The sequence below is a fragment of the Jaminaea rosea genome, assembly GCF_003144245.1.
Source record: "Jaminaea rosea strain MCA 5214 unplaced genomic scaffold BDZ90scaffold_11, whole genome shotgun sequence".
Taxonomy (NCBI): domain Eukaryota; kingdom Fungi; phylum Basidiomycota; class Exobasidiomycetes; order Microstromatales; genus Jaminaea; species Jaminaea rosea.
The window spans coordinates 382,917-405,901 of record NW_020289985.1 but is presented as its reverse complement, the minus strand read 5'-3'; the positions used below and the strand labels follow the sequence as shown (position 1 = coordinate 405,901).

Below are 22,985 nucleotides of genomic sequence, written 5' to 3'. Positions count from 1 at the left end.
TCGGACAGACACCACCTCGACGAGGGCCGCGCGCGCTGCAGAGAGCTGGGCGGGCGGCAGGCGTTGTCTAGCGTGGCGAGGACGAGAGAGCGAGCCGGGGCCACGCCACGCCATGCCACGCCGCGCCGCCCGCCTGTTGCCGCCTAGCCTTGCGTGGCCTGGCTTCCAAGGGCGGACCGGACTCTTGCTCACTCGTCGAAGAGAGAGAGAGAGAGAGCGAGGGCCAGGCAGAGCGAGCGAGGCAGGGCGGCGAGCAGCGAGACGAGCCAGAGGGAGGAGAGAGAGAGAGAGAGAGCATCGAGGGACGCAGACAGACTCACTCACTCAGTCCATCGACAACTCTTTGGACACCGACCCATCATCGCTGATCCTCTCGGCACTTCTACTTCATCAACCTCTCGGTCGTGAGAGACAGTCAGTGAGGGGTGCACACGCAGACAGATCAACAAAGTCGACGGCCCTCACCCGTCCAAGAGCGGCTCGACGGTTCTCATTTTCGGCCGCTCCCCTTTCCCTTCCCCCCAAAGCGTCCCACGTCGACCTTGAGCGGACTCAGCAGCGAGCTCGATTCAGCTCTTTTCCATCATCATCATCACCATTAACATCATCCAGACCCAACACCCATCAATTGTAACTTCTCCCTTGTCTGCTTCGTCCCCCGCCACGACGACGCTAGCAGCAGCCCCGCAACCCTCGACGTCGTCCTTTACGCCGTCGAAGCCACCCTCCCCGCCTCGCCTCCTACATCTCGCGCTCCTGCGAGATGGCAAAGGCAAAGGCTCCTCTGAGGGCACCTCCCTCATCGAGGCCAACAGCTCAACCACCACCGCCACAGAGTCAGCCGACGAGCCTCGATCACGACTCGTCTTCGCCGACCCCACCCCCTCTGTCAACAGAACCGTCTGCTGCTGCAGCTGCTGCGGCGGCGGCTGCAGCAAAGAAGAAGAAGAGAAAGGGCAAAGGGAAGCGTATCGAAGATCCCTACGATGGCACAGCGCCGCTTTCGCCAGCGACTACGCAGGCGTATGCTGCGCACGGCAACTCGCCGGCTCACCTGAGTCAGGCCGCCACTGCTCAGGCTCAGGCGCAGGCAGACCTTTTGGCCACCGCCAGCGACTTGTATCGACGCATCGAGGCAGACCCTCAGGGTATCCCAGACGACGACGCGTATTGGACTTCTTTGCCTGCCCACTTGCGGACCTTCATCCGCAACGCCTTGCCCTTGGGCCAATTTCCAACGACGGGCAACGGACACCCCAACGATCCTAATGCTCGCCATGCATCGACGCAGGCAATGATCGCTGTAGCTCAGCAGCTCGCTCAAGCTGCTCATGCCTCGCAACGTCATCTGCAGCAGTATCCTCCTGGCTCGCAGCCTTACCCGTCGCTGCCATTCGACCCAGCTATCTTTGCAGACCTCGCTCTGCACTCTGATCCCGGAGCGACGTTGCATTCGCACACCAATGGCGTTCACGCAGCGGCTGGCAACGCAGCGCAGTCCCCTTACTCTGCTCACGTCCACTACTCGACGACGGGCGCAAATCCGCCACCGACGCAGCCGCCTGGCGAGCCCCTACCAGCACCAGTCGTCCTCGTCAACGAGTACGGAGAGGAGACGGGAGACTATGACGACGAGTACTACAGCGACGATGACTTGGATGACCCCAACGGCGTCAGTCACGATGATGGCATGCATGGAGGCCCTGACGCTCGCAATTGGCCCGCTCACGAGCAACAGCGCCAACAAGCAGCGGCTGCGATGCTGGGTGCGCCACCTTCTAAGAAGAAAAACAAGAAGAAGAAAAAGAAGACTGGTGCGGACACGTTGGCTGCTCCCCCTCCGCCTTCCCAACCTCTTCCTCCACCGGCACCTGCTGTCCAGCATGGCAAGCAGCCCGCCACCAATGGTCCTCCTGCTCCGGCCCCACCTCGTTCGAACGCACCTCCACCGAGCTCGAGAGCAGCAGGCAAGCAGCCGATGACCTTCAATTCGAATGCATCTGCCAAGGCGCCGGCGCCCAATGGTCACTCGCATCCCCCTGCCAAGTCTCGTGCAGGCGCCGCAGCTGGCTCGGTGAGCTCACACGGCACGGGTCACGGCACGGCGCCGCCATCGCAGGCTCAGGCTCCTCGCATTTGGTCTACGAGTACAGCGGAAGAGCGTGAGCGCATCAAGGAATTCTGGATGCGGCTCAACGAGCGAGACAGGCGTTCACTGGTGGCAATTGAGAAGGATGCAGTGCTCAAGAGGATGAAGGAGCAGTCCAGGCATAGCTGCACCTGCGCTGTCTGCAGTCGAAAGCGTACAGCCATCGAGTCGGAACTGGACGTCCTCTACAACGCCTATTACGACGAACTGGAGCAGTACGCCAATCAGCAGCAGCAGTACGTCCGATCTGGTGGTGCGGTCCCTCCTCCGCCTGGTCCAGGCCCGTTCCCAGGCAGCATCGCCCTCGATAGCGCCGGCAACGTTCTTGGTGGCAACGCCCTCACCAAGCCGGTACCTCCGGCGCAAAAGACGCGAGTCACTGCTCCACCCAAGAAGGCTCCTCCTCCGCCCGTCGATGATGATGACGGGTATGACGATGAGCTCGATGACGACGAGTATGACGATGACTACGACGATGAGGAGGAAGAAGAGGAGGACGAGGTTCTGCCAGAGACCGCGCCTCCTCGTAGCAAGCGCAACGCAGCCGGTGGCAATGCGGGCGGCGCTGACTCTTCTCTGCTCGGATCATCCCTCACAGTCAAGGGTGCGTGCGCAGAGATAGCAACAATAACGTAGAGTGAAAGAGCTGACTTGCCTAACCGCCTTCCCACTTCGACCTAGAAGGCATTCTCACGGTAGCAGACGACCTGCTCAAGAACGATGGGCAAAAGTTCCTCGAGATGATGGAGCAGCTCGCTGATCGTCGTATGCAGCGCGAGGAGGACGCAGCAACAGCCGGAGCCGACGGAGTCAGCGACGACGGAGATGACGTTGACGATGTCGATGACGTCGAGGAAGACGAGGAAGATGACGCTCTGACTGATGAGCAACGCATGGAAGAAGGTCGACGCATGTTCCAGATCTTTGCCGCTCGTCTCTTTGAGCAGCGTGTCCTCGCCGCCTACCGCGAACGCATCGCTCAAGAACGCCAGCTTCAGCTTCTTCGAGAGCTCGAGGAGGAAGCCGACCTCGAGAAGGAGAAGGATGCCAAGCGCCAGCGCGAGAACCAGAAGAAGAAAGACAAGAAACGTCAGCAGCAGCTCAAGAAGGAGGAAGAGCGGCTCAAGCGAGAGAGTGAGAAGGCCGCCGAGGAAGCCGCCGCTCGTGAGAAGGCCGAAAAGCTGCGCGAGGCTGAGCTCAAGAGACAAGAAGAGGCCCGTCTCAAGCGCGAAGCTGAGAAGAAGGCCAAGGAGGAAGAACGGCTTCGAAAGGAGGAGGAGAAGCGCAAGCGCCTCGAGGCTGAAAAGGCCAAGGAGCTGGAGCGTGAGCGACTGCGCAAGGAGAAGGAGGATAAAGCTCGTCAGGAGAAGGAGGCGCGTGAGGCTAAGGAAGCTGAGCGCAAGGCCAAGGAGGAAGAAGCTAGACTGGAAAAGGAACGCAAGGAGAAGGAGGAGAAGGAACGAAAGGAGCGAGAAAAGAAGGCAAAGGCAGAGGCTGCGGCAGCAGCGGCAGCTTCGGCCGCAGCAGCGCAGAAAGAGAAGGAGCAAGGCGAGAAGGCACCCAAGGCTCAGCGGCCTGCCTCGCCTTCAGCTACTCGAGGCTCTGCGGCAGTCCCACCCAAGTCGCCGGCTGCTCCTGGCCGTCCTCGACAGACGTCTGTGCCTCCCTCCCCGGCCAATGCTGCGCCAGTCATGTATGCTCGACCACCTCCCGCTACGACGGCTCCTGCCGCTGGTGGTGCCTCGATCCCACCTCGTCCTCCTACGGCTCCTTCGTCAGGCCATCGGGCTCCCTCGCAGACGGGCTCTTCGCAGGGCACGTCAACTCTCCCAGCTCTGCCATCCGGCTTGCCGGCTCGACCTTCGTCCAAGGCACATGCTAGCTCAGCCAGCCCTGCCGTAGCTGCCGCTCCTCAATCGCAGGCCCCTGTCCAGCAGCAACAGCAACAGCTGCCTCGCCCTCCCTCTGGTCCAAGCCCACAGCAGCAGCCCCTTGCCGCCAGTGCCGCTCCAGGACTCAGCAAGCCGTCGACGATCGCGTCTGCCGTTTCCCCATCGGCTGTCTCTGCGCGACCTTCAGCTCCTAGTGCTCCTTCTGCGCCGAGCCCGCCTCTGTCTCAGCAGCAACAGCAACAGCATCAGAGCGTCGGCTTCGGAAGAGGCCCACCCCCTGCCCTGTCCGCTGCTAGCGGTTTTGGTGCCACTCCATCGTCAGGCTTGCCCTCTGGCTTCGAGTCTGCACGTTCGCCGTCTTTTGCCAACGGGATCCATCATTCTGGAGCTCCTGGCTTGTCCGCAAAGACGGCTGTTGGTAGCTTTGACCATCAACTGCATTCGCCCATCGGAGTCAACAGCGCAACGCACGGTCTGTCGTCCTTGAACCTTGGCGGCAGCGGAGGTGGTATGCCTCCGGGCATGCCCCCTTCATCCGCAACGCCTGGCCCTATTGGCGGCTCGTCGAACAATGGCAGTCCACGCGGACGTCTGGCCTCATCCTCAGAGGACCACCACCACCTGCACGCCCTAAGCAGCCTGCACTCCTCTCCTTCGCAGGCCAGCAGAGCTGTTCAGCGCCCTGGTCCCATTGGCCCCATTGGCCGCCCGCGACCGCCTAGTGATCAACACGACGACGGCTTCCCCCTGTATGGCTCAATGCGCTCCAGCCCCAAGCTGCCTGAAGGTATCCTGGGAAGCTCGGCCCTTGGTGGAGATGACGAGTTGATTGCGCCAGCGCCACGCAGGACTAGCAGTACGGTGCCTCCTATTGGTGGCGGAACCGCGTCGAACGGCACCTCCTCGCTGTTTGGCTTCCCTAGTGCGACTACGAGCACTGCGAACACGTCTGCCGCTCCTGGCGCCTCTGGATCATCCGCTTTCGGAGCTTCACCCTGGAGCACGTCGTCGTTTGCCAGCCCACCTGCGCCTACAAGCGCATCTGCAACGAGCCCTGGCTTCGCCAGTCTCGGCACCAATCTGGGCGCCGCTTCCTCTCGAGGCGGTAGTGGCATCGCAGGCGGCAGTGGCAGCAATGGCGCAGCAGGCAGTCGTGGTCTTGGTGGTGTTGGTACACCTGGTGCCGTAGGTGGCGGTATCAGCAGCGCTCCTGATCCGTGGGGCGCTCCTAGATCTCAGCAGTCCTCGAACAGCTGGGATCGCGCTCGCTTTGCCTTTGAGCAGCCTGGCGCTCCCTCGGGAGGTGGCGGGATGGGTCTTGGTGGAAGCGTTGGTGGCAGCATGGGCATGGGCCTCGGCGGCGGTGCGGGTGGTAGCTCGACGCTACCTCTTCACCTGCAGCAGCCGCAGCATCAGGCTCAGCACCATCAACACATGCAGGGTGGACATCAGCAGCACCACCCTCACCACTTCCAGCAGCAGCAGCAGCAGGCCCACCACCAACAGCATGGCGGCTACCCCTCGCAGCAGAGCGGACTTGGTTCTCTTAGCGGCGGTGGCAATGGCGTTCATTCGCCCATGAGTCCATTTGGTCCCGGGCCCCTCGGCGGCGTTGGTGGCGTGTCGCGCAGTATCTTCGATCAGCACTCTTCTGGCTCTGGCCTGCCTGGCTCGCCTCACCAGCGACATGGCATGAATGAGCACCGCGGCTTCTAACTGCGTGCTGTGCGTAGCTAGGTAGCAAGAAGCTTCTCTTCCTCTCGATCGCTGTCCCTGAGTCTTGTCTCGAATTGTGGCTCTCCTCATTTAACATCTTTCTCATCGATCTCGTTCGCTCGCTGTGTGCTTGCCAATCTGTGTGCACGCTTCAACTTCTCCAGATCCTCCTTCCTGCTTTCGCTGTGCGGCTTCGGCGACCTACAGATGAACTGCGTCGGTGTGATGCAATGCCTTGAGTGGGCAGCTTCGCTTCGCATTTGTGTGTGCTTGATGATCAGGGCGAGCCGTGCGCCCAGCATGAATGGAGGCAGTCAAGTCAAATCAGGGGTCCTGCGTCCCGGCGGCCCGTCGAGCACCTTCTCCCTTTTGGCTACCGCGCAATTCGGCGCCGCCGCCTTCACTGGGTTCACGCGAAATCATCGACCAAGTGCAAGTCCATTCTGCTCAAGGGGAACGAGAGGATAAGCCATGAGCGCCACCGACCAGTTTCCGCCTCGGCATCTCATCAGCGACGAGGACTCAGATCAGGCTGGAAAAGGGGAGGGAAATGCGGATTCAACAGCATCAGGCCTCCAGCATGAGGGAGAGCGTCTCGCCCTCCCCTCGGCTCCCGCCAATGAGGAAAAGGCACGTCAGCTTGATGTCGCATCAGGTGGCCGAGTGGCACTGGATGAGCTCGGGCCGATGGTGGTAAGTATTGCGTATTTCACGGCTCAGCGAAGCTTGGCCTAGCTCGATACAAATCCCACTCACACTCACTCGCTCCTCCTTGATCCGCGCTAGGTCAACAAAGACGGCACCCTCTCTCGCATTCACAATTGGGCAAGCATGACGGAAAACGAGAGAGCGAATACGCTTCGCGTGCTGGGCAAGAGGAATCAGCTCAGAATGGCGGATTTGAGGGGAGAGACGGAGGCGGAGGAGCAAGGGCAGCAGGCCGATGACAAGGCGTAGAGCGCTGCGGCGGTCCACTCTGAAGCCTCATGGTCGGGGCTACCAGAACAGCAATGCAGCGCCCATTTTTCCGCGATCGCACGGTCTTCCTACGCAACCTTCGAACCCATCGGGGCGTGGCTGCCGCAGCGGCGTCAGCGTCCGGGCTTCAGCTTTCTGATCGCCCCGCCTTCAGACTGACAAGTCCGTTCGTCCCTGACCTGACGCCATGGGACCTCAGAAAGCGCTGATTCTCACTTGCGCTCTCTTTTCCCACCACATTGGCCTGTCTCCAGCTCGGGCTTTACATAAACAAAGCGACGATGCTCGCGGTCACACAGGGGTACAGGGCATTCATCGCTGATGATGACGGGCAGCAAGTAGGGCGATCGCCGGATGCTTCTCGGGGTCAGCGGGCGCAGCTACCGACCATTAAAATTCCCAATGGGAAGGCCCGACAGCTTGCCCTGCCCTGCTCTTGCTCTTTGCACCATCATCCACCTCGGCGTACGCACATAGCAGGAGTTGCTACCTCTGCTTTTCGTATCCAGGCCGTCTTCAGACGAACCTCACTCCGCCCACGATGGCGACCGTCCTCGTCCGACCTGCGGCCGTGCACGGGTCGGGCGTCGCAGTCTCTACCGATGAGGAATACCAGGCTTTCTTCAATTTGCTGCACAAAGTCTCTGTGGTGCAAAGCTGTGTCATCACGGCAACAACGATATGTGGTTGGGAGCATCGTGAGCGCGAACGTCGCAGCAATAAAGAGCATCCCTCCGCTGACACAAGTGACTTCCACTCGATCGAGCGCAGTGGCCTTGTTGCCGGCTGTGAGTGGCCTTCTTTGGCGTGGAATAGTACACGTACTGATCAGCTCGGCTTGTGGCCGACATCTGCCCAGGAGATCAGAGCATGGCGTCTCCTGCTTGTCAGTCCCACCGCACTTCAGCCGCCATGCGGGAGCTGATCGCGCACTTCCCGTGTACTCACAGGCCGGCAACTTCCGCCCACCCCGTATCGCCGTCCTTTTAGCCCGGTACGCCGTCATAGGCGCCATTGTCTCCTCTGGCATGTTCTTCTGGGGCGATCCACGCGACTGCGGCGCCGTACTGTGAGCACGTCGCTTTAATTCCCTGCGCCCCTCCTTCATTGACTTGCCCCATCGCTGGCCAATTAACAGTGACAGCATCTGGTCCCTCTACATAATCCTCTGGGCCTGCTGCGCCTCCATCTTCCTGTATCGTCTCAAGATCATGTACTGCGACAGCCGGCGGGTAATGTTCCCCCTCGTCGGGCTGTGGTGTATCAGCATTGGCGTGTGGGCGTACATCGTTCATCATGGGTTTCACGGGGTGCGCGTGCCCGACGAGACGCAAGTACCGTGGGGACCAAAGTGCAAGCCCAATGTTAACAGAAATCTGGCGCCCATCGGGTGGATGATCTGTGAGCGGGGGTGCGAGCGCGACCGAATGGTAGCCTCTCCACAGGCACTGACAGCTTGCAAACCCATGACCAGCTTTTGTCTTCGACCTCGTCGTCCTAGTAGCTACAGTCGCGCGTCTGCGGCGCATCGATCAAGATAGGCTGTGGGGCCACGCAGCAAGGACGCATCGCTGGCTCTGGACATCGTCCCTCATCTACTTTAGCGTCGCTACGGCTGTCAATCTTTCCTGCTTTCTCGCTGAGCTGCTCGTCGATGATTCGGTCCTCTCGCAGATTCCAACGAGCATCGCGTTTGTTATGCACGTCGTTGTGGCCTCGCGGCTTGTGTTGGCTAGCAAGGGTGAGTACGGGTAGAGGCGCGTGTCATCTGAGCGCAGCGCTGACTGACCTCGCATTGACACTTGGTTCACAGGCTGGATCGGTGATTACGAGGCTGATGATCACGTCTACGACTGGGAGCTCGAGGAACCACACCACAGTAGGAGTAGCAAGGCTTCGACGCGCCGTAGCCATCCGTCGGAGGCTCCCATAACCTTTGACTTGCACATCGAGGAGCGAGTGGTGAGAAAACACCGGGAAGATCGCAGGCCGAGAGATAGCATGCTAACGTCCTTCACCCGTACCGTGTAGTCGGACTTCCGCCCTCAATCGACCCACCAAGGCCCCCAGGAGACTCGACAGGTGCACAGTCTACCTCGCGGTCTGACGTCCTTTCCGCAACGGCGTAGCATCATCCGGCGCAGCAAGAGCTCCGTGGCCATGAGTGCTCCCCCTGCAATGTGGTGCTACGACGGCAAGCAGACGACATCTCCGGCTGCTCCTACCGCTGGGGGTGGGACAGAGATGACCGATGTAAATGGCGGCGGCGGCGGTGATGGCGCTGCTCCAAGCTGGCTCGAGGAAGTTCGAGAGGCCAGTTCGGCCACTGCTGGCCCCGTACGCAAGATGACTTCAACGACGTTGCGCCGACCCTCGGGCGACAATGGGAACAAGAAGACGTTGAAAGCGAGCGCAGCTGGAGGACATCGCCCTGCACCATTGAGAGGTGTCGTGGTATCGCCTCACCACGGCGAAGAGGAGGAGAACGTCGAGAATCAGGAGATCTCGGTAGATAGTCCCCTTAGAAAACATGGCAAGGTGTGCTCGGATTCCTGGCGCTTCACGACCACGACGCCGCTGCCTCCTAGGGCACAAACGACGACGCCGCGGGGGACGCCACTCAGCGCTACCTCTGTTTGGCTCAATAGGCTCTCCTCTCCATCTCATCCCCAGAGGCCGGAGTCGGCTTCCCCTTTGAGTACGATGGCGTCGAGCGTCGCGGAGGGGAGTGTGGCTGGGTCACCTCGAAGACATCATCAGCACGAATATTCACAACATCACCTGAGGCAGCGGCAGCCGGAGCAGCGTCATGCGCGTCTGCATCACAGCTTGTCGATGCCCTTTCCAAGTTCGCACCATGAAGACGATATCTACCACCCTACCACCGCGATCTCTGGCGCAATGGCTGCTCGAGGCTACCGTACGGCGCACAGCGTGAGGTGGCCTACTGATTCCCGGCGCGAGTCGCAGAAATGAAGCGGCGAGCAGAGATGGGAAGGAGACCCGGTCTGGCACCGCACAGTCTAGCTTAACGTCGGTTGTATTTTCTTGCCCTTCTCTTGCACCACACATACACGACCATCTGGTGCTTGCTTCCTGCTTGCTTGTGATCTGACGACGTCTTGAACCCTTCGGCCGCGTGGTCCTCGTCGTTGTTCGGTCGGTCGGATCTGTACCGGCTCTGTTGGGGCGCGAGGCGGGCGGGAGCGGAGACGTGGGACAATCTTCGGACGGCGAGAGGCAGAGGCGGAGACGGACAGCCACGACAACGACTCGAGAAGCGGCTCGAGTTCAAGTTGACTTCATCTTGCCACTCCTCGCCTTTGCTTCCTTACGTTCATCTGTTTCCCCTCCCTATAGCCACGATGCTCCGCAATCTCGTCTCCCGTAACGTCACACCAGCAGCGAGGGTAAGTTGGCTAGCATATATGCACGCTCAAAGTATTGGGGCTGACCTTGCAACGCCACCTCTTTTCCCAATTTCTTTTCCCCCCTCTCTCTGCTTGCAGGCATGGCAACCCTCCACGCTCCCTCGCCTCGCCACCAGCAGCCGTGGTCTCGCTACCGCCGCTGACCCTTACGACGTCGTAGTAGTCGGTGGTGGTCCCGGCGGCTACGTCGCAGCGATCAAGGCAGCTCAGCTCGGCCTCAAGACGGCTTGCGTCGAGAAGCGTGGTAGCCTTGGTGGTACCTGCCTCAACGTCGGCTGCATCCCGTCAAAGGCGCTGCTGCACAACTCAGAGCTCTACCATGCTGCCAAGCACGATTTCAAGAACCGCGGCATTGACGTCAAGGATGTCAACTTGGACCTGACCCGTTTCATGAAGTTCAAGGATACGTGAGTTCGGCCAGACACTCCGCGCGAAAGTGGGGCTATTGCTGCCCTCGTAGCCCCAGGAAGCTGACTTTGATTTACCTCGTTGCGCATGCAGCTCCGTCACCCAGCTGACAAAGGGTGTCGAGGGTCTCCTCAAGAAGAACAAGGTCGACTACGTAAAGGGAACTGCCTCGTTCAGCTCTCCTACCTCGCTCAACGTCCAGCTCCTCGAAGGCGGCGAGACTTCCCTCGAGGCAAAGAACATCGTTCTCGCCACCGGTTCTGAGGTCACTCCCTTCCCCGGCATCGAGATCGATGAGGAGCAGATCGTCTCCTCGACCGGCGCCATTGCCCTCAAGAAGGTCCCAGAGAAGATGATCGTCATCGGTGGTGGTGTCATTGGGCTGGAGATGGGCTCCGTTTGGTCGCGCCTCGGCGCTGAGGTCACCGTCGTCGAGTTCCTCACGGCCATTGGCGGCGCAGGCATGGACGGGGAGGTTGCCACCTCGTTCAAGAAGATCTTGGAGAAGCAGGGCATGAAGTTCAAGCTCGGCACGAAGGTCATTGATGCGGAGAAGAAGGACGGCAAGGTCTTCCTCAACGTCGAGGACGCAAAGTCCGGCAAGAAGGAGCAGATCGACGCCGACTGCGTACTTGTGGCAATTGGTCGTCGCCCGTACACCAAGGGGCTCAACCTCGAGGCCGTGGGCATCGAGGTCGACCAGCGCGGCCGTATCGTCGTGGACGATGCGTACAACACGACTTGCAAGGGCGTCAAGTGCATCGGTGACGCGACGTTCGGACCGATGCTGGCACACAAGGCTGAGGAGGAAGGAATTGCCGTTGTTGAGATGATCAAGAGCGGACACGGCCACGTCAACTACGAGGCCATTCCGGCCGTCGTCTACACCCACCCGGAGGTCGCCTGGGTCGGTCCCTCGGAGGAAGACTTGAAGAAGCAGGGCGTCGAGTACCGAGTAGGCAAATTCCCGCTCATGGCCAACTCGCGCGCAAAGACCAACCAAGACTCGGAGGGTTTCGTCAAGGTTCTCGTTGAGAAGAACACTGACACTCTCCTCGCCACTCATATCATTGCCACTGGCGCCGGTGAGCTCGTAGCTAGCTCAGTGCTCGCCATCGACTACAAGGCCAGCGCAGAGGACTATGCTCGCGTGTGTGCCGCACACCCGACGATGATGGAGAGTGTCAAGGAGGCTATGATGGCGGGTAGCAACGCGATGGGTGGCAAGGCGATCCACTTCTAAGCGACGGGCGCAGTGTGGACCATGTTGTTACCAGGCGGAGTTGACGGCAATGCGATGCGATCTAGACACAGACTACTTCTTCTTCATGAGGCAGGGGCGAGAATGACTGAGATTCGTGACGCAGGGTAGGCGCAAAAAAACACATGATGATATTCCAGACAAAGGTAGAACGACGAGCCACGGTGACGCGCTACACTACGGAAACGGTACAAATACAAGAGGAGATCGGGCTCAGAACCATCCAGCGGTCGTCGCCCCAAAATCAAAGTTGAAGAGCAGCGTCGCTGCATTCTCCGGGCTGTAGCCCGAGCCAGACCCCGAGGAAGGGCTTTGTGAGCTGCTGTTGCCACTGCCGTCAGAGTGAAAGCCTGGCGTACCCTGTTGCTGCTGGGCGGGTGTCATGCCGCTCGAGCTGAAGAAGGGGGTCATCCCTCCCACGGCCTGCTGCTGCTGCTGCTGATATTGAGGCTGTTGACCTTGTTGCTGCAGTGGTCCCGAGCTAGTGATGGGCCACTCGAGCTGACCTAGTGTCGGGAAGAGGACGGTCCATGCGTCGTTGCTTGCCTCGTTTGCCTTTGGCCCCGCCGCATAGCTGTCAAAAGACTCTGAGCCTGAGGCTGCGCTCATGGAGCCAGAAGTGGCTGAAGCTGGCGTAGCGCCTGTTGGCCAGGCCCCGACCTCGCGCTGCGGACTGGTGACCATGGAGCCGTGACTACCGCTGAAGGCGGATGGTGTGGTGGCCGAGGGGAGGAGGTCGGCGAAGGGATTGCTGAACGAATTTGACGCCGCCGTCGGGGCGGAGGGCACACTACTGCCCGTCGGCGAGGTGGACAGAGGAAGGCCCATGGAATAATACTTCGGCTGACCGGTCACTGCAGCCGCCTGCTCCTGCTGTTGCTGTTGTTGCTCCTGAAGCAACGACTTCTGCCTGCCCGAGATAGACCGTCTCGGCCAGTTCTTGATCTCTCTCGCCTCCTCCTCGCTGCTGGGCAGGCTGAGCAGGTCCATCAATTTGCCAGATATCATCCATCGCGACTCGCCCTTCCTGATAATTGCGCTCGTCGCAGCCTTCATTTGACCACCGAATGCCTCGCGCACCTCTGCTCGTTCACTCTGACTCAGGACGTGGGCGAGGACGGCAGCGCGGCATGTATGGCCTATGCAAGATTCGCTGAGCGAGCCCACGTCTAAATCTGCCACTGCGGATATGATGCTACGAATGGCGCGTGTGCAGGTTGCCATCGTCGTAGGAGAGATGCCGCCGCCGTTGTGACCATCGCCGTTGTCACCTCGGTTCTTGACGAGTAGCTCCGGCTGGTGAAGCAGCAGATGGATCCCATCGATGCTCATCTGCACATTTGCCCTCGTAGCGGGCCCCATTGCCTCTTTGCGCTTCTCGAACTCTGTAGTAAGAAAAGCAATCTGCGTGTCGATTTGCTTGAGCTGCTCCGCTGTGACCTTTGGCGGGGGTCGTTTGGCCGCATACTTGGCTTTGAGCACCTTTTCTGTCAGAAGAGCCACCTGAGCCTCCATCCACAGCGAGCTCTCCTCGTCTGGCAGAGAAGCGTCGACCCACTCGCTCCACAGGCATGACGGGCGCCCGCCCATGGTGACTAGGGTCTTTTCGATGGAGTAACAAGTCCAGAAGGTGAGGGTACGCTCCTGTGGTCCATGCCCCTGTGCTCCGAGCTGCTTCATGATCGTTTGGCGATGGCCGCCGATGTCCTGCATAACTCCAAGTGCTCCGCCTGCCAAGCGGAAGGCGACGCCAATGAAGGGTGGATGGGTCATGGCAAAGCATGCTTGCAGAATAAGCGTTTGCGCAATGGCAAGGGGATGGGAGAGGGGTGCAGGAACTTGAGAGTCCATGGTGACCACTTTGCGAGAGGCGAGGTACCATTGCAGGCCTGCGAGATGCAGCCTGTTATTGACTAGGTCGAGAGCTGCGTTTGCGTGCCAAGCGGCGAGAGAGAAGATGGCATACATGCGACCGAGCATGACGTCGGATGATACTTGTGACGGGTCCTCGTTGTACTGCCGCCAGACGTCGTCTCGATCGAAGCCTAGTGGATGGCGGTGAGCCAGTTGGTCGAAGTAGGTATCGATGAGGTTGCGAGCCATCTCCTCGTCCGGCCAAAAGGCGTGCGTATCCTGGGCGAGCTTGTCATCGAGCTTCTTGAGCGTCGAAGGCTCTAGTTCCCAGAACTCGAGGCGGACGAGCTTCTTGATCGACTTTGCCTGCGCTGCAGCTTTGAGCGTCTGTGGTACTTGCTTGGTCATGGTAAGCGGGAACAAGGCTGAACTCGATCCAAGAAAGCTGTAGACGTTTCCTGGGTCCTGCTGTGGCTGGTGCTGCGAGGGAGACGAATTGGACGTGGATGTGGCTGCGGCTGCGGATGCGCCAGACGGCGAATCATTGTCGGCGTCGTTGCTCGTAGGCGCGACTTCGCAAGAGTGACTGAACGAGTGGACGAGATTGAGTTGATCCTTGCTTTTATCGACGGAAATGTGCGTGGGGATGAATGCGCCCATAGTATGATGCTGCTGAACATCGCTTTGCTCCGTCTGGTCGTCATCGTCTGGCGAGGGCGAGAGGTGCGAATCGTCGTCGCCCGCATCGATTCCTGCTGAGCGTAGCTGCTCCTCGAGGTAGCGGATGCGATCACGGAGGTCCTCGACCGTTGAAGAAGGGGCAGGCCTTCGAATCGGCATCTTGAACTCGCAAGTCAGAGCGAGGTGTTGGCTGCCAAGGGCGAGCGATACGAGGAACAGGGTCAATGACCACAACCAACCAATTACGGACCCAGGGCCGCTCTCGCTCCTGCTCACCATCTCGAGCAAGCTTCATGTCCCTCTTCAATTCCACTGCATTTGACCTTGCGAGTTCGACAGGCCTGCGCAAAGAGTGAGAGGGTGGAGGGTAGCATCGAGGCCAAAGGTCAACTTCAGCTTACTCTCGCCCTCATCCAGCGCAACCTCAACTCACGTCGCAAGCTCGAGGTGCCCTCTTCTGCTTCTTGAGCCCGCTATCTCCCATCGCTATTGTTGGTAGTGAGGAGAGGATTGGACGATGGCGGTGTGGAAAGATGGCATGTCTAGCTATCAAAGACCTCAAAGTACATCGTGTCTGCTGCGCATCCATTCAGCTTTCCCACTTCCACATGCCCCGCGAGCTCGTCTCGTCTCACGACGGGCACGGGCGGACGAGTCAAAATCAGGCTGTCGCATGCGCAGCTGCGCATGTCCTCCATTGCCTCGATGCGAGATTATCGGGCACTAAGCCACCAGCCACAGCATACTCCGACCGGCCTCATTCGCGCTCAGTCCCCACTTACAGTGTGCGTTGGGGGGACCATCCATCGATCAACGCAGGTTCACTTGATGAGCTCAGGTTTATCATATGTGGCAGTGAGGAGGGACCGACTGAGTTTGACGCTGAGTAGAGATCGGGATCGGGAACAACTCAGACTAGTGTCTTCAATTGATCGCTAAACAAAGCTCAGGTCCACGCCTCGCTGCCTCGTCAACGCCAAGTCGCATCTCGCTACTCGGTACATCTTCCATTGACTTTAGTTTATTGGCGTCTCGCCAATCTCCTCATCGTCCCGTCTGCATCTGTTCCCGGAGGTCTGGTTTCGAAATTATTGGGACAAATGACTATCCATCCCCACCTCCTCCTTGTCGCGTGCTTCAATGTCGAGGCTCGCCAATCTACTCCTCTCCTCGGCTAGACTGAGCTCAATGGCGAATCTGAGCTCTTCATCCTGCTCTGTTGCCCGTGTACGTGACGCAGTGACCGCCGATGCTGATACTGATGGGGATCGTCTCCAAGCAGGCGTCGTACCACTCGCCCAAGCTCCGCCGGCTTTGGGACCAGTCCATGCGCTTCCACTGCAGCTGATCGAGGGAGGCGAGGACGGCGTTCCAGTTGCTCGCGCAGCAAAGTACCCTCCACCATTCACGGGTGCCTTGCCCTTGTTATCTTGTCCACTGACACTGCCCGGCCTAGATGGCGAAGGCGAAGCATCTAGCCTAAGTGGCGAGCCAACGTGACTGCTACTTCCCTGCCTGTTGTTCGGCGAGACGGACAGCGACAGCATCGACGGCCACTGCTCCGGGCTCTGTAGAGAGCTTGGGGGAGGAGGGCCTCCAGGTGTGCTGGATCCACCTGCTGCTCCGAAGCCGAAGCTGCTCGATCGAGCTGATCGAGGGACTTGCACTGTCCTAACCTTGGTCGCATCGCCCCAACGTGATGTTGAAGGGGATGCCGACGGGGCAGCCCCATTGGTGTGAAAGATGTTCCAGGCCCGGGGCGAAGACGCGGATAGGGCTGGGGAGGGTAAGGGGGAGGAAGAGGGGGCATGCTCGTATCTGCGCGTGTGATACGCATCGTCGTCCCCATCGTCGTCCTGCTCCTCCTCTTCGTTGACGGACACTCGACTCGAGGAGACTTGGCTTGAGGAGAAGCAGCTCTCATCTCCCACGCCCGTGCCTGCCTCAGCTAGCTCAATCTGCTCCAAGGCCTGTTGAAGCTCCACCTCCTCCTTCCTGATCCTGGCGAGCTCACTCAGCTGACTTCCCTCTTGTGCTGTCCCAGCTTGTCTGGCTTCTTCCTCATCCCTACTCAGCATCATTGCATACTCAAGTGCCTCTTGCTCCGTCAAGCCGCCCGTCTCTGCCGGTCCCCGCGCGAAACGTAGACGCTCGTACGCTGCGCTGCGCTTCTCGCGTTCGGCGGCGAGGAGCGAAGACGATTCTGCGAGCTCATTCTTGATCTCGCGCATTTGTGCGTATTTGCTCAGGGGAGGCAGACCGGTGCCGCTGCTGCGTGATGAGCGAGAAGCACCGCCCGGCGTTCCTGGGCCAGCACCGTTTGGCGAAGGAGTGGAGAGAGCTGCAGCGCTGCCACGGTCCCTGCCTTCCGCGCGTCTTTTTGAGGCTCCCACGCCTTGTTCTGCCCTCCAAGCCAGGACGTGCGGGCCGACAGCGGCTACGAGGCTTTCCTCACTCACCACGATCTGCCTGACGAAGAAGCGCGCCGCTTCGTCCTGTGTCAGCTCCCCGGCGGCTAGCATGCGAGCAGGATGACGCGTGGCCGTGCGATCGTTCCAAGTACGAATGAGCTGCCCAGTGAGCGAGTCGAAAGCTTTGATCGTTCCGTCTGAGCAGCCCACTGCGACGAGGTGTGGTGAGAGGTCGAGCGTGGTGAGAGGGGTATGATGCGCAAGGAGGGCGAAGCTTGGGCTGATGCTCGAAGGAGGGGAGGGTCCGGAGGGTAGATGCCAGGCAAGCAATTTGCCATCATCCGTGCCCGCCAGAACGAAGCGTCGTTCTGCAAATTCGCCGATGGAGAGATTGCGCTGCGACCCCGGGGCCGGGCCGAGGGTGTTTGCGCTGACCGATGGAGGAGAGGGTGGGGCGGTTGTCGGTGTCTCCGTGGCCGTACAGTCTGCTCTCATGCAAGTGATTTTGCCCGCCGAGATCTCGCTGCCAACTGGCAGCAGGATGGTGAGATTGAGCGTATCCTCAAGGCCGACATGGAAGAGGCACGCTTCCTGCTCTTTGTGTGCTAGTATGCTTCCACCGACGGCGTCAAGAAAGAGCTGGTTGATAGGTGCCGCTTCGCCAGGTAGGACGATGTCCTTCCGAACGATGTTGCCGTGCTGCGCAGCCAGCTCGACACGAGCATCATTGATGCTTGACGACCGAAGCTCCGGGCTCATCTCGTCATCCCAAGCGTGTGAGGAGATGGCCAGCAATGCCCGCGCGTCCACGCCTGTCCAGACGACGATCTTACCATCGCGCGTTCCCGCAACAATGACGCCACGATCGGCATCCCAGTCCACCTTGGCCACAGCCGGGCTGGATCCTCCCATTGGGATCGGCGAGCTCCAAAGAGGAACAGCCCTCAGGGGAGTCCAGAGCTTAACTACCCCGTCTTCGCCGCCCGTAATGAGCGTCTCGGCTACATCCTCATCCAAGCCGGCGCGACGCTTTTGCGCCCTCTCCTGTCCTGGTTTGTTGAGGTCAAAGGCCATCGCGTTCACAGGGCCGGCGTGTGCCCCTCGTAACGAGAAGCGGACACTGCGCACCATTCCTCTCGGATTGGACCCTTGACGCGTGAGCATGGTGAGGGCTACAGTTCCATCTCTGAAGCCCCATGCGAGGCGAGAGGCATCCAGCGCTGCATCGAGGGCTGTAACGTCCGGGGAGAATTCTGCGTTCGGGTTGCCAATGCCGGCTCCATTGAGCACTCCTGCAGCGTCCACAAAGCCTCTTGCTACTTTGCCCTTGAATGGGTCCGCCCGTGACGCAATTCCATAGGCAGCGGAGGTGCAGAGCATAAAGTTGTGTGCTTGACTGAAGGCGATACTCGTAATATTTGAGACACGCATATCGCTCGTGATTGCCGGAGATCGCGATTTGCGCCATCGCCGGAGTAGGTCGGTGCGGCGAATGTACTCTGATTTCCAGGATGATTTTGAGACTCGACGCAGGCTGATGGCCGTACCGTAATTGGAGGCAAAGGCGGAGCGCCAGGTCGCTTCATCGCGAGCTACTTGGGACCAGCTGTGCGAGACCAATGCGCAGCGGGATAGGGAGAGCGGGTCGAGGTGCGCAAAGATCCGTGTCAAGGACTCGGAGGGGAGACGATTGATCCAACAGATGACGTCCTCTTCTTCCTCGTCGTCATCTGAGGGATGGGAGTCGTTCGCAGCATGGTGATCACCATTGCCACGACCAGTCGCGGCGCCTCGTTGACGAACAGTACGGGCGCGTCTGCGCGGCTTTCGCTCGGTCACGATCGAGGGCGGAAGGATGAAAGGCGCGTCACGAGAGTCGTCGACGCTGATGTCGGCATTGTCGTCGATGTGTGAGCCATGATGGGTAGTAGATTGGCTGTCGTCGTTGAGTTGCGCTGGTGGTTCGTGAAACGTTTGGGTTGGTTGAGGAGAGGGGTGTGTGTGCATCAAATGAGGGGCGGATCAAGTTGAACAGGCGTGTGAGCTCGACGACGTGGCAGTCGACGAGGACGAGAAGATGGAGAAGATTCGAGTGGTGTAGTAACTGGCGGTGATCTGCGATTGGTAGGGAGCATCGATGGTCATCGTGTCGACGGCCGCTCGTGGCCTCATCGTACAGGGACGCGCTCCACCCTGCAGCGTCAGAGCAAAGCCGCGGCAAAAGGCCGCCGTCGACTTGGCTGAGCTTCGAGATTTTGGCATTGAGGAAAGCAAAGAAGGCGGGCAGCTTTTTCCCTCCTTTCGCAGACCATCCATCTTTGATTGAGATGGCCATCGTCTCAATCAGAGTGGCGAGATAGTAAGAGGTCACCAGCAAAAATGTGAGTAATGATATAGCGCTACAGATTGCTCGTACCATGCTGAACACTATGCGCCCCTCTACCAGGTCACGACTAATCGTAAAGAATCTTCCCGCTTACCTCTCGGATGTCCGTCTCCGCGAGCACTTCAGCCAAAAGGGCTCAGTCACCGATGTCAAGCTCATGACACGGCCAGATGGCACATCCAGGAGGTTCGGCTTCGTAGGATATCGATCAGAAGAGGAGGCGCGAGACGCCCTCGACTACTTCAATCGCACCTTCATTGATACCAGCAGGATCCAGGTGGACCTGGCAAGGAAGATTGGAGATGAGGGATTGATCGAGGTCAAGGAGAAGAGAAAAGCGACCAGAGATGGGGTGCAAGGTGTCGAAGCTGCTAGTGCTGCTGCTGCTGCTCGAGACCAAAAGAAGAAGGAGCAAGAGAAGAGGGCCAAGAGCAAGGCATCCAATGCCGCCTCTTCGTCAAAGGGCGTCTCCTTCGAAGAGTTCATGGCCGTCATGGCTCCAAAGAAGAAGCGAAAAACATGGCAGAACGAGGAAGATGACCCTGAGGAACGGCTCAAGTCCGCGCCAGCCGATGAAGAGACGACAGACTCAAAGAAGGAGCGGAAGCGGGCAAAGAAGGAGGCGAAAGTTGAGGCCGACGCCGCGCAAGCTGCTACCACTACGGCCGATGCAAACGATGCAGATGGCGACGATGACGATGACAATGCAGACATGGAACAAGACGAGGCGCTCAACGACGAAGGCCTTACCGACCTGGACTACATGGCTAAGCGTATGCGGCGCAATGTCGGCCTGGAGCAGCAAGCCGCACAAGCAGCAGCCAAAAAGGCGAAGCAGTTCGAGCAGTCTGACTCTGAGGCTGGCAGCGAAAGCAGCGACTCAGACCAAAGCGATGAGGAGAGCGATGAAGAGGAAGACGAAGTCACAAAAGCCAAGCAGGAAAAGGAGCGCCTCGCACTCGAAGAGAAAGCCCGCAAGGACCAAGAAGCCGTGGATACCATCATGGGTAGCGGCCGATTGTTTATACGCAACCTGCCCTTTTCAGCCAGTGAGGAAGATCTCGAGCAGCATTTTGCCGTCTTTGGTCCAGTCAAGCAGGTGAGTAGCAGTGTCCTCGCATTGATTTGACTGCACTCGCGGGCGATCGCACGCTGGCAAATAGGATGAGCGAATGTATAGGGACAGCAGAGCCTCGCAAAGACGATGTGCCGGGCTGAGAAAAGTACAGAATCCGGGAGTTGGAGACAACTACCCATCTACTGATTGCCATGTGCGTGCGCGCGCGAGGAAGAGAGAGCTGCGGACCCTGCCACTTTTCAGATAATGGCCACGAGCTGACCTCTTCGCCCTTGTGGCCGCTCACGTATGCAGGTGCACATCACTCTTGACAAGACCACCAAGTCCTCGAAAGGCATGGCCTTCGTTCACTACCACGATCCTGCGCATGCTCTCAGCGCCTATCGCGGTGCAGATGGCACGACCTTTCAAGGTCGCCTCCTCCATCTTCTCCCTGCCGTAGATCTTCGACCCAAGCCCGAGCAGGGTCCAACGCTGAAGCAATCACGTGCAGAGGAGCGCAAAGCAAAGGCGGGGCAGGACTTCAACTGGAGCTCCCTCTACATGAGTGCAGATGCCGTGGCGAGCAGTGTGGCCGAGCGACTGGGCATCTCCAAATCAGACATCCTCAATCCGTCCGACGACTCTGGAGGGGACAGTGCTGCAGTCCGCCTCGCCCTGGCGGAAACTAAAGTCATCCGCGAAACGAAGGAGTTCCTCGAGCGCGAAGGCATCGACGTGTCCTCCCTCGAAGGCAAGAAGGTTCGACGAAGCGACACAACAATCCTCGTCAAGAATATCCCCTTTGGCACCGCCCCTGAGACGATCAGAGAGATGTTCGAGCGTCACGGCGATGTCGACCGCGTGCTGATTCCGCCTGCAGGGACGATTGCGCTGGTTGAAATGGTAGTGCCTGGAGAGGCTCGAGTCGCATTCAGGGCGCTTGCGTACAAGAGGGTGGGCAACTCGATTGTTTATCTCGAGAAGGCGCCGGAGGGGATGGTCAAGAGACGAAGTGGTGGCGAGGATGTCAAGGGTACAAAACCGGTTGTGGCTCCTCCTACCACTGCAGCCGCGACGGCCACCGGTAGCGACACAGCGGCGGGCGAGGCGGATGTGGAACCTGGCGCAACCCTCTTTGTCAAGAACCTCAGCTTCGCGACGACGGACGCGAAGCTCACGCACCTCTTCAGCACCCTCACGGACTTCGCTTTCGCCCGCGTGCAGACGCGCATCGACTCTCGCGATCCCTCCAAGAGACTAAGCATGGGGTACGGTTTCGTCGGATTCCGCAACCCGGCTGCGGCTCAGACTGCGCTCGGAGCACTGCAGGGGAAAGAGCTTGACGGCCATGCATTGGCGCTCAGCTTCGCAAGGAGAGGACAGGATGCCGATGATACGGCGGTCAAGGGCGCAAAGGAACAGCCCACGACGAAGTTGATCGTCAAGAATCTGCCTTTTGAGACCACCCGCAAGGATGTCCGTGCTCTCTTTGCTGCGCATGGGCAAGTCAAATCGGTTCGTGTCCCCCGTAAAGCTGCCGCTCTCTCTGGGCCTTCTCAATCAGGCGCACGCGGGTTTGCCTTTGTCGAGTTCACCTCCAAACGCGAGGCCCAAGGCGCTTTCGAGGCGCTGCGTCACGCGCATTTTCTGGGGAGGCATTTGGTGCTGCAGTGGGATCGTGAGGACGAGAAGGGAGTGGATGGGTTGAGAGAAAAAGTCAGGGAGAGTTTCGCTGGTGCGAGGCAGGGCGGGGAGCAGGGTAGAGTGGGGAAGAATAAGGCGAAGCTCAAGCTTGGGCAAGACGACATTGCTGAGGCGGCCGCGAAGGAGAGAGCACAGAGAGACGAGGATGATGAGTAAAATGTGAGATTCTCAATTGTACATTACCATTCACGATGAGACGCCGGTCATAGCGAGTGCAAGTCTGTCCCAGCGGAGGCCGTACACGGCCCAGCTTCCGCTCCGACGCTCTTTCCCTTGCTCCCGCTGCTCCGCTCACTCCCGCTTGATTTTCGTCCCCGTCCTTCTCAACCTTGACACTACCAGCGCCCTTTCTCATCACATCACAACAACAAACATGCGTCCTACCTCGTCTTCCCTGATCCGCATCCAGCCGATCCCGGCACCTTCCTCCTCATCACTCTCCGCAGTCGCATCACGCCTTCCTCCCCCGCTGAGGAGGAAGTACGCGCCGCCCAAATCCGCTGCCGTTGAGGAGGACGCTACAGGAAGTGCATCTTCCTCTTCTCAACAGCAGAAGCAGAGGCAACATCAGCAGCAGCAGTATCAGAGCATCGGGAAGATGTATGCAGATGCCAGACAAGCGGCTGAAGCAGGACGACCGGCGGCCAAGGTAGTCAAGGGAGATTGGCCGAAGAATCTGAGAGTGATGGGCTTTGTTGAGAAGAGGGAGCGATTCTGGAAGGTGAGTGTGAAAGTGTAGCATGACGTCGTCGGCCCGCGTACAGGGAGTCAGAGTCATCTGTTTCTAGGTCTTGGGCTGCTGTCAGAGGGCTTCAGCGAGTTGGAGCAGAATCTGACTTATGCTACCCGCCTCTCCCTGTCGCATCGTAGGTACCCAAGGAGCAAAGAGATGTATTGCGGAAGCTGTTGAAGGAGGAATGAAGGGCAGAAGAGCATGATGAGAGGAGAGAGATGTCTGCATTGTCATTCTAGCGAGCGGATGCCGTAGACATGTTGCGGCAATGCAATTCACGACCATGAACATGCAACCCTGGCATCCCGCGTAGATTCGCGC

General features: G+C 59.3%; 8 protein-coding genes across 8 annotated transcripts; 6 read left to right on the top strand and 2 right to left on the bottom strand.

Annotated features, from left to right (window-relative positions):
• The first annotated feature begins 566 nt into the window (after positions 1-566).
• BDZ90DRAFT_51548 (hypothetical protein) lies at positions 567-4,399 on the top strand. The gene is made up of 3 exons (XM_025509638.1): positions 567-2,753; positions 2,834-3,393; positions 3,822-4,399. Exons 1-3 carry the CDS (start codon positions 764-766, stop codon positions 4,029-4,031), a joined length of 2,760 nt encoding a protein of 919 aa, XP_025360914.1. The 5' UTR covers positions 567-763; the 3' UTR covers positions 4,032-4,399.
• A 1,758-nt stretch (positions 4,400-6,157) lies between these two features.
• Positions 6,158-6,895, top strand: BDZ90DRAFT_233435 (hypothetical protein). The gene is made up of 2 exons (XM_025506629.1): positions 6,158-6,450; positions 6,544-6,895. Exons 1-2 carry the CDS (start codon positions 6,229-6,231, stop codon positions 6,712-6,714), a joined length of 393 nt encoding a protein of 130 aa, XP_025360913.1. The 5' UTR covers positions 6,158-6,228; the 3' UTR covers positions 6,715-6,895.
• Positions 6,896-7,276: 381 nt separating this feature from the next.
• Positions 7,277-9,596, top strand: BDZ90DRAFT_261616 (hypothetical protein; the record flags this gene model as incomplete). The annotated part of the gene is made up of 9 exons (XM_025508394.1): positions 7,277-7,433; positions 7,507-7,523; positions 7,595-7,621; positions 7,686-7,804; positions 7,874-8,136; positions 8,210-8,476; positions 8,549-8,697; positions 8,767-9,273; positions 9,384-9,596. The coding sequence occupies 9 exons, from the start codon at positions 7,277-7,279 to the stop codon at positions 9,594-9,596; spliced, it is 1,719 nt and encodes a 572-aa protein (XP_025360912.1).
• A 452-nt stretch (positions 9,597-10,048) lies between these two features.
• BDZ90DRAFT_233432 (dihydrolipoyl dehydrogenase) lies at positions 10,049-12,021 on the top strand. The gene is made up of 3 exons (XM_025506628.1): positions 10,049-10,145; positions 10,245-10,573; positions 10,668-12,021. The coding sequence occupies exons 1-3, from the start codon at positions 10,101-10,103 to the stop codon at positions 11,815-11,817; spliced, it is 1,524 nt and encodes a 507-aa protein (XP_025360911.1). The 5' UTR covers positions 10,049-10,100; the 3' UTR covers positions 11,818-12,021.
• BDZ90DRAFT_51456 (hypothetical protein) lies at positions 11,845-14,900 on the bottom strand. Its single transcript, XM_025509637.1, has 2 exons — positions 14,647-14,900; positions 11,845-14,560 (listed from the first exon to the last, which is right to left on the bottom strand). Exons 1-2 carry the CDS (start codon positions 14,742-14,744, stop codon positions 12,049-12,051), a joined length of 2,610 nt encoding a protein of 869 aa, XP_025360910.1. The 5' UTR covers positions 14,745-14,900; the 3' UTR covers positions 11,845-12,048.
• A 162-nt stretch (positions 14,901-15,062) lies between these two features.
• Positions 15,063-18,911, bottom strand: BDZ90DRAFT_233431 (WD40 repeat-like protein). The gene has a single exon (XM_025506627.1). The coding sequence runs from the start codon at positions 18,786-18,788 to the stop codon at positions 15,459-15,461; it is 3,330 nt and encodes a 1,109-aa protein (XP_025360909.1). The 5' UTR covers positions 18,789-18,911; the 3' UTR covers positions 15,063-15,458.
• A 168-nt stretch (positions 18,912-19,079) lies between these two features.
• BDZ90DRAFT_265235 (hypothetical protein) lies at positions 19,080-22,155 on the top strand. The gene is made up of 3 exons (XM_025508660.1): positions 19,080-19,162; positions 19,228-20,266; positions 20,540-22,155. Coding segments are annotated over exons 1-3 (2,589 nt in total). The 5' UTR covers positions 19,080-19,160; the 3' UTR covers positions 22,088-22,155.
• A 122-nt stretch (positions 22,156-22,277) lies between these two features.
• Positions 22,278-22,880, top strand: BDZ90DRAFT_233428 (hypothetical protein). The gene is made up of 2 exons (XM_025506626.1): positions 22,278-22,652; positions 22,802-22,880. The coding sequence occupies exons 1-2, from the start codon at positions 22,305-22,307 to the stop codon at positions 22,850-22,852; spliced, it is 399 nt and encodes a 132-aa protein (XP_025360907.1). The 5' UTR covers positions 22,278-22,304; the 3' UTR covers positions 22,853-22,880.
• Positions 22,881-22,985: the final 105 nt, after the last annotated feature.

Excerpts from the sequence above, each read along its gene's own strand:
- BDZ90DRAFT_51548 (XM_025509638.1), top strand. The coding sequence starts at position 764 with ATGGCAAAGGCAAAGGCTCCTCTGAGGGCACCTCCCTCATCGAGGCCA. Across the intron at positions 2,754-2,833 it reads ATCATCCCTCACAGTCAAGG|GCATTCTCACGGTAGCAGAC; the intron begins GTGCGTGCGCAG and ends TCGACCTAGAAG. Across the intron at positions 3,394-3,821 it reads AGCGCGAAGCTGAGAAGAAG|GGCCAATGCTGCGCCAGTCA; the intron begins GCCAAGGAGGAA and ends GCCTCCCTCCCC.
- BDZ90DRAFT_233435 (XM_025506629.1), top strand. The coding sequence starts at position 6,229 with ATGAGCGCCACCGACCAGTTTCCGCCTCGGCATCTCATCAGCGACGAG. Across the intron at positions 6,451-6,543 it reads ATGAGCTCGGGCCGATGGTG|GTCAACAAAGACGGCACCCT; the intron begins GTAAGTATTGCG and ends GATCCGCGCTAG.
- BDZ90DRAFT_233432 (XM_025506628.1), top strand. The coding sequence starts at position 10,101 with ATGCTCCGCAATCTCGTCTCCCGTAACGTCACACCAGCAGCGAGG. Across the intron at positions 10,146-10,244 it reads ACGTCACACCAGCAGCGAGG|GCATGGCAACCCTCCACGCT; the intron begins GTAAGTTGGCTA and ends CTCTGCTTGCAG. Across the intron at positions 10,574-10,667 it reads TTCATGAAGTTCAAGGATAC|CTCCGTCACCCAGCTGACAA; the intron begins GTGAGTTCGGCC and ends TTGCGCATGCAG.
- BDZ90DRAFT_51456 (XM_025509637.1), bottom strand. The coding sequence starts at position 14,744 with ATGCTACCCTCCACCCTCTCACTCTTTGCGCAGGCCTGTCGAACTCGC. Across the intron at positions 14,561-14,646 it reads CATGAAGCTTGCTCGAGATG|CCAACACCTCGCTCTGACTT; the intron begins GTGAGCAGGAGC and ends CGCCCTTGGCAG.
- BDZ90DRAFT_233431 (XM_025506627.1), bottom strand. The coding sequence starts at position 18,788 with ATGCACACACACCCCTCTCCTCAACCAACCCAAACGTTTCACGAACCA.
- BDZ90DRAFT_265235 (XM_025508660.1), top strand. Across the intron at positions 20,267-20,539 it reads TCTTTGGTCCAGTCAAGCAG|GTGCACATCACTCTTGACAA; the intron begins GTGAGTAGCAGT and ends TCACGTATGCAG.
- BDZ90DRAFT_233428 (XM_025506626.1), top strand. The coding sequence starts at position 22,305 with ATGCGTCCTACCTCGTCTTCCCTGATCCGCATCCAGCCGATCCCGGCA. Across the intron at positions 22,653-22,801 it reads AGAGGGAGCGATTCTGGAAG|GTACCCAAGGAGCAAAGAGA; the intron begins GTGAGTGTGAAA and ends GTCGCATCGTAG.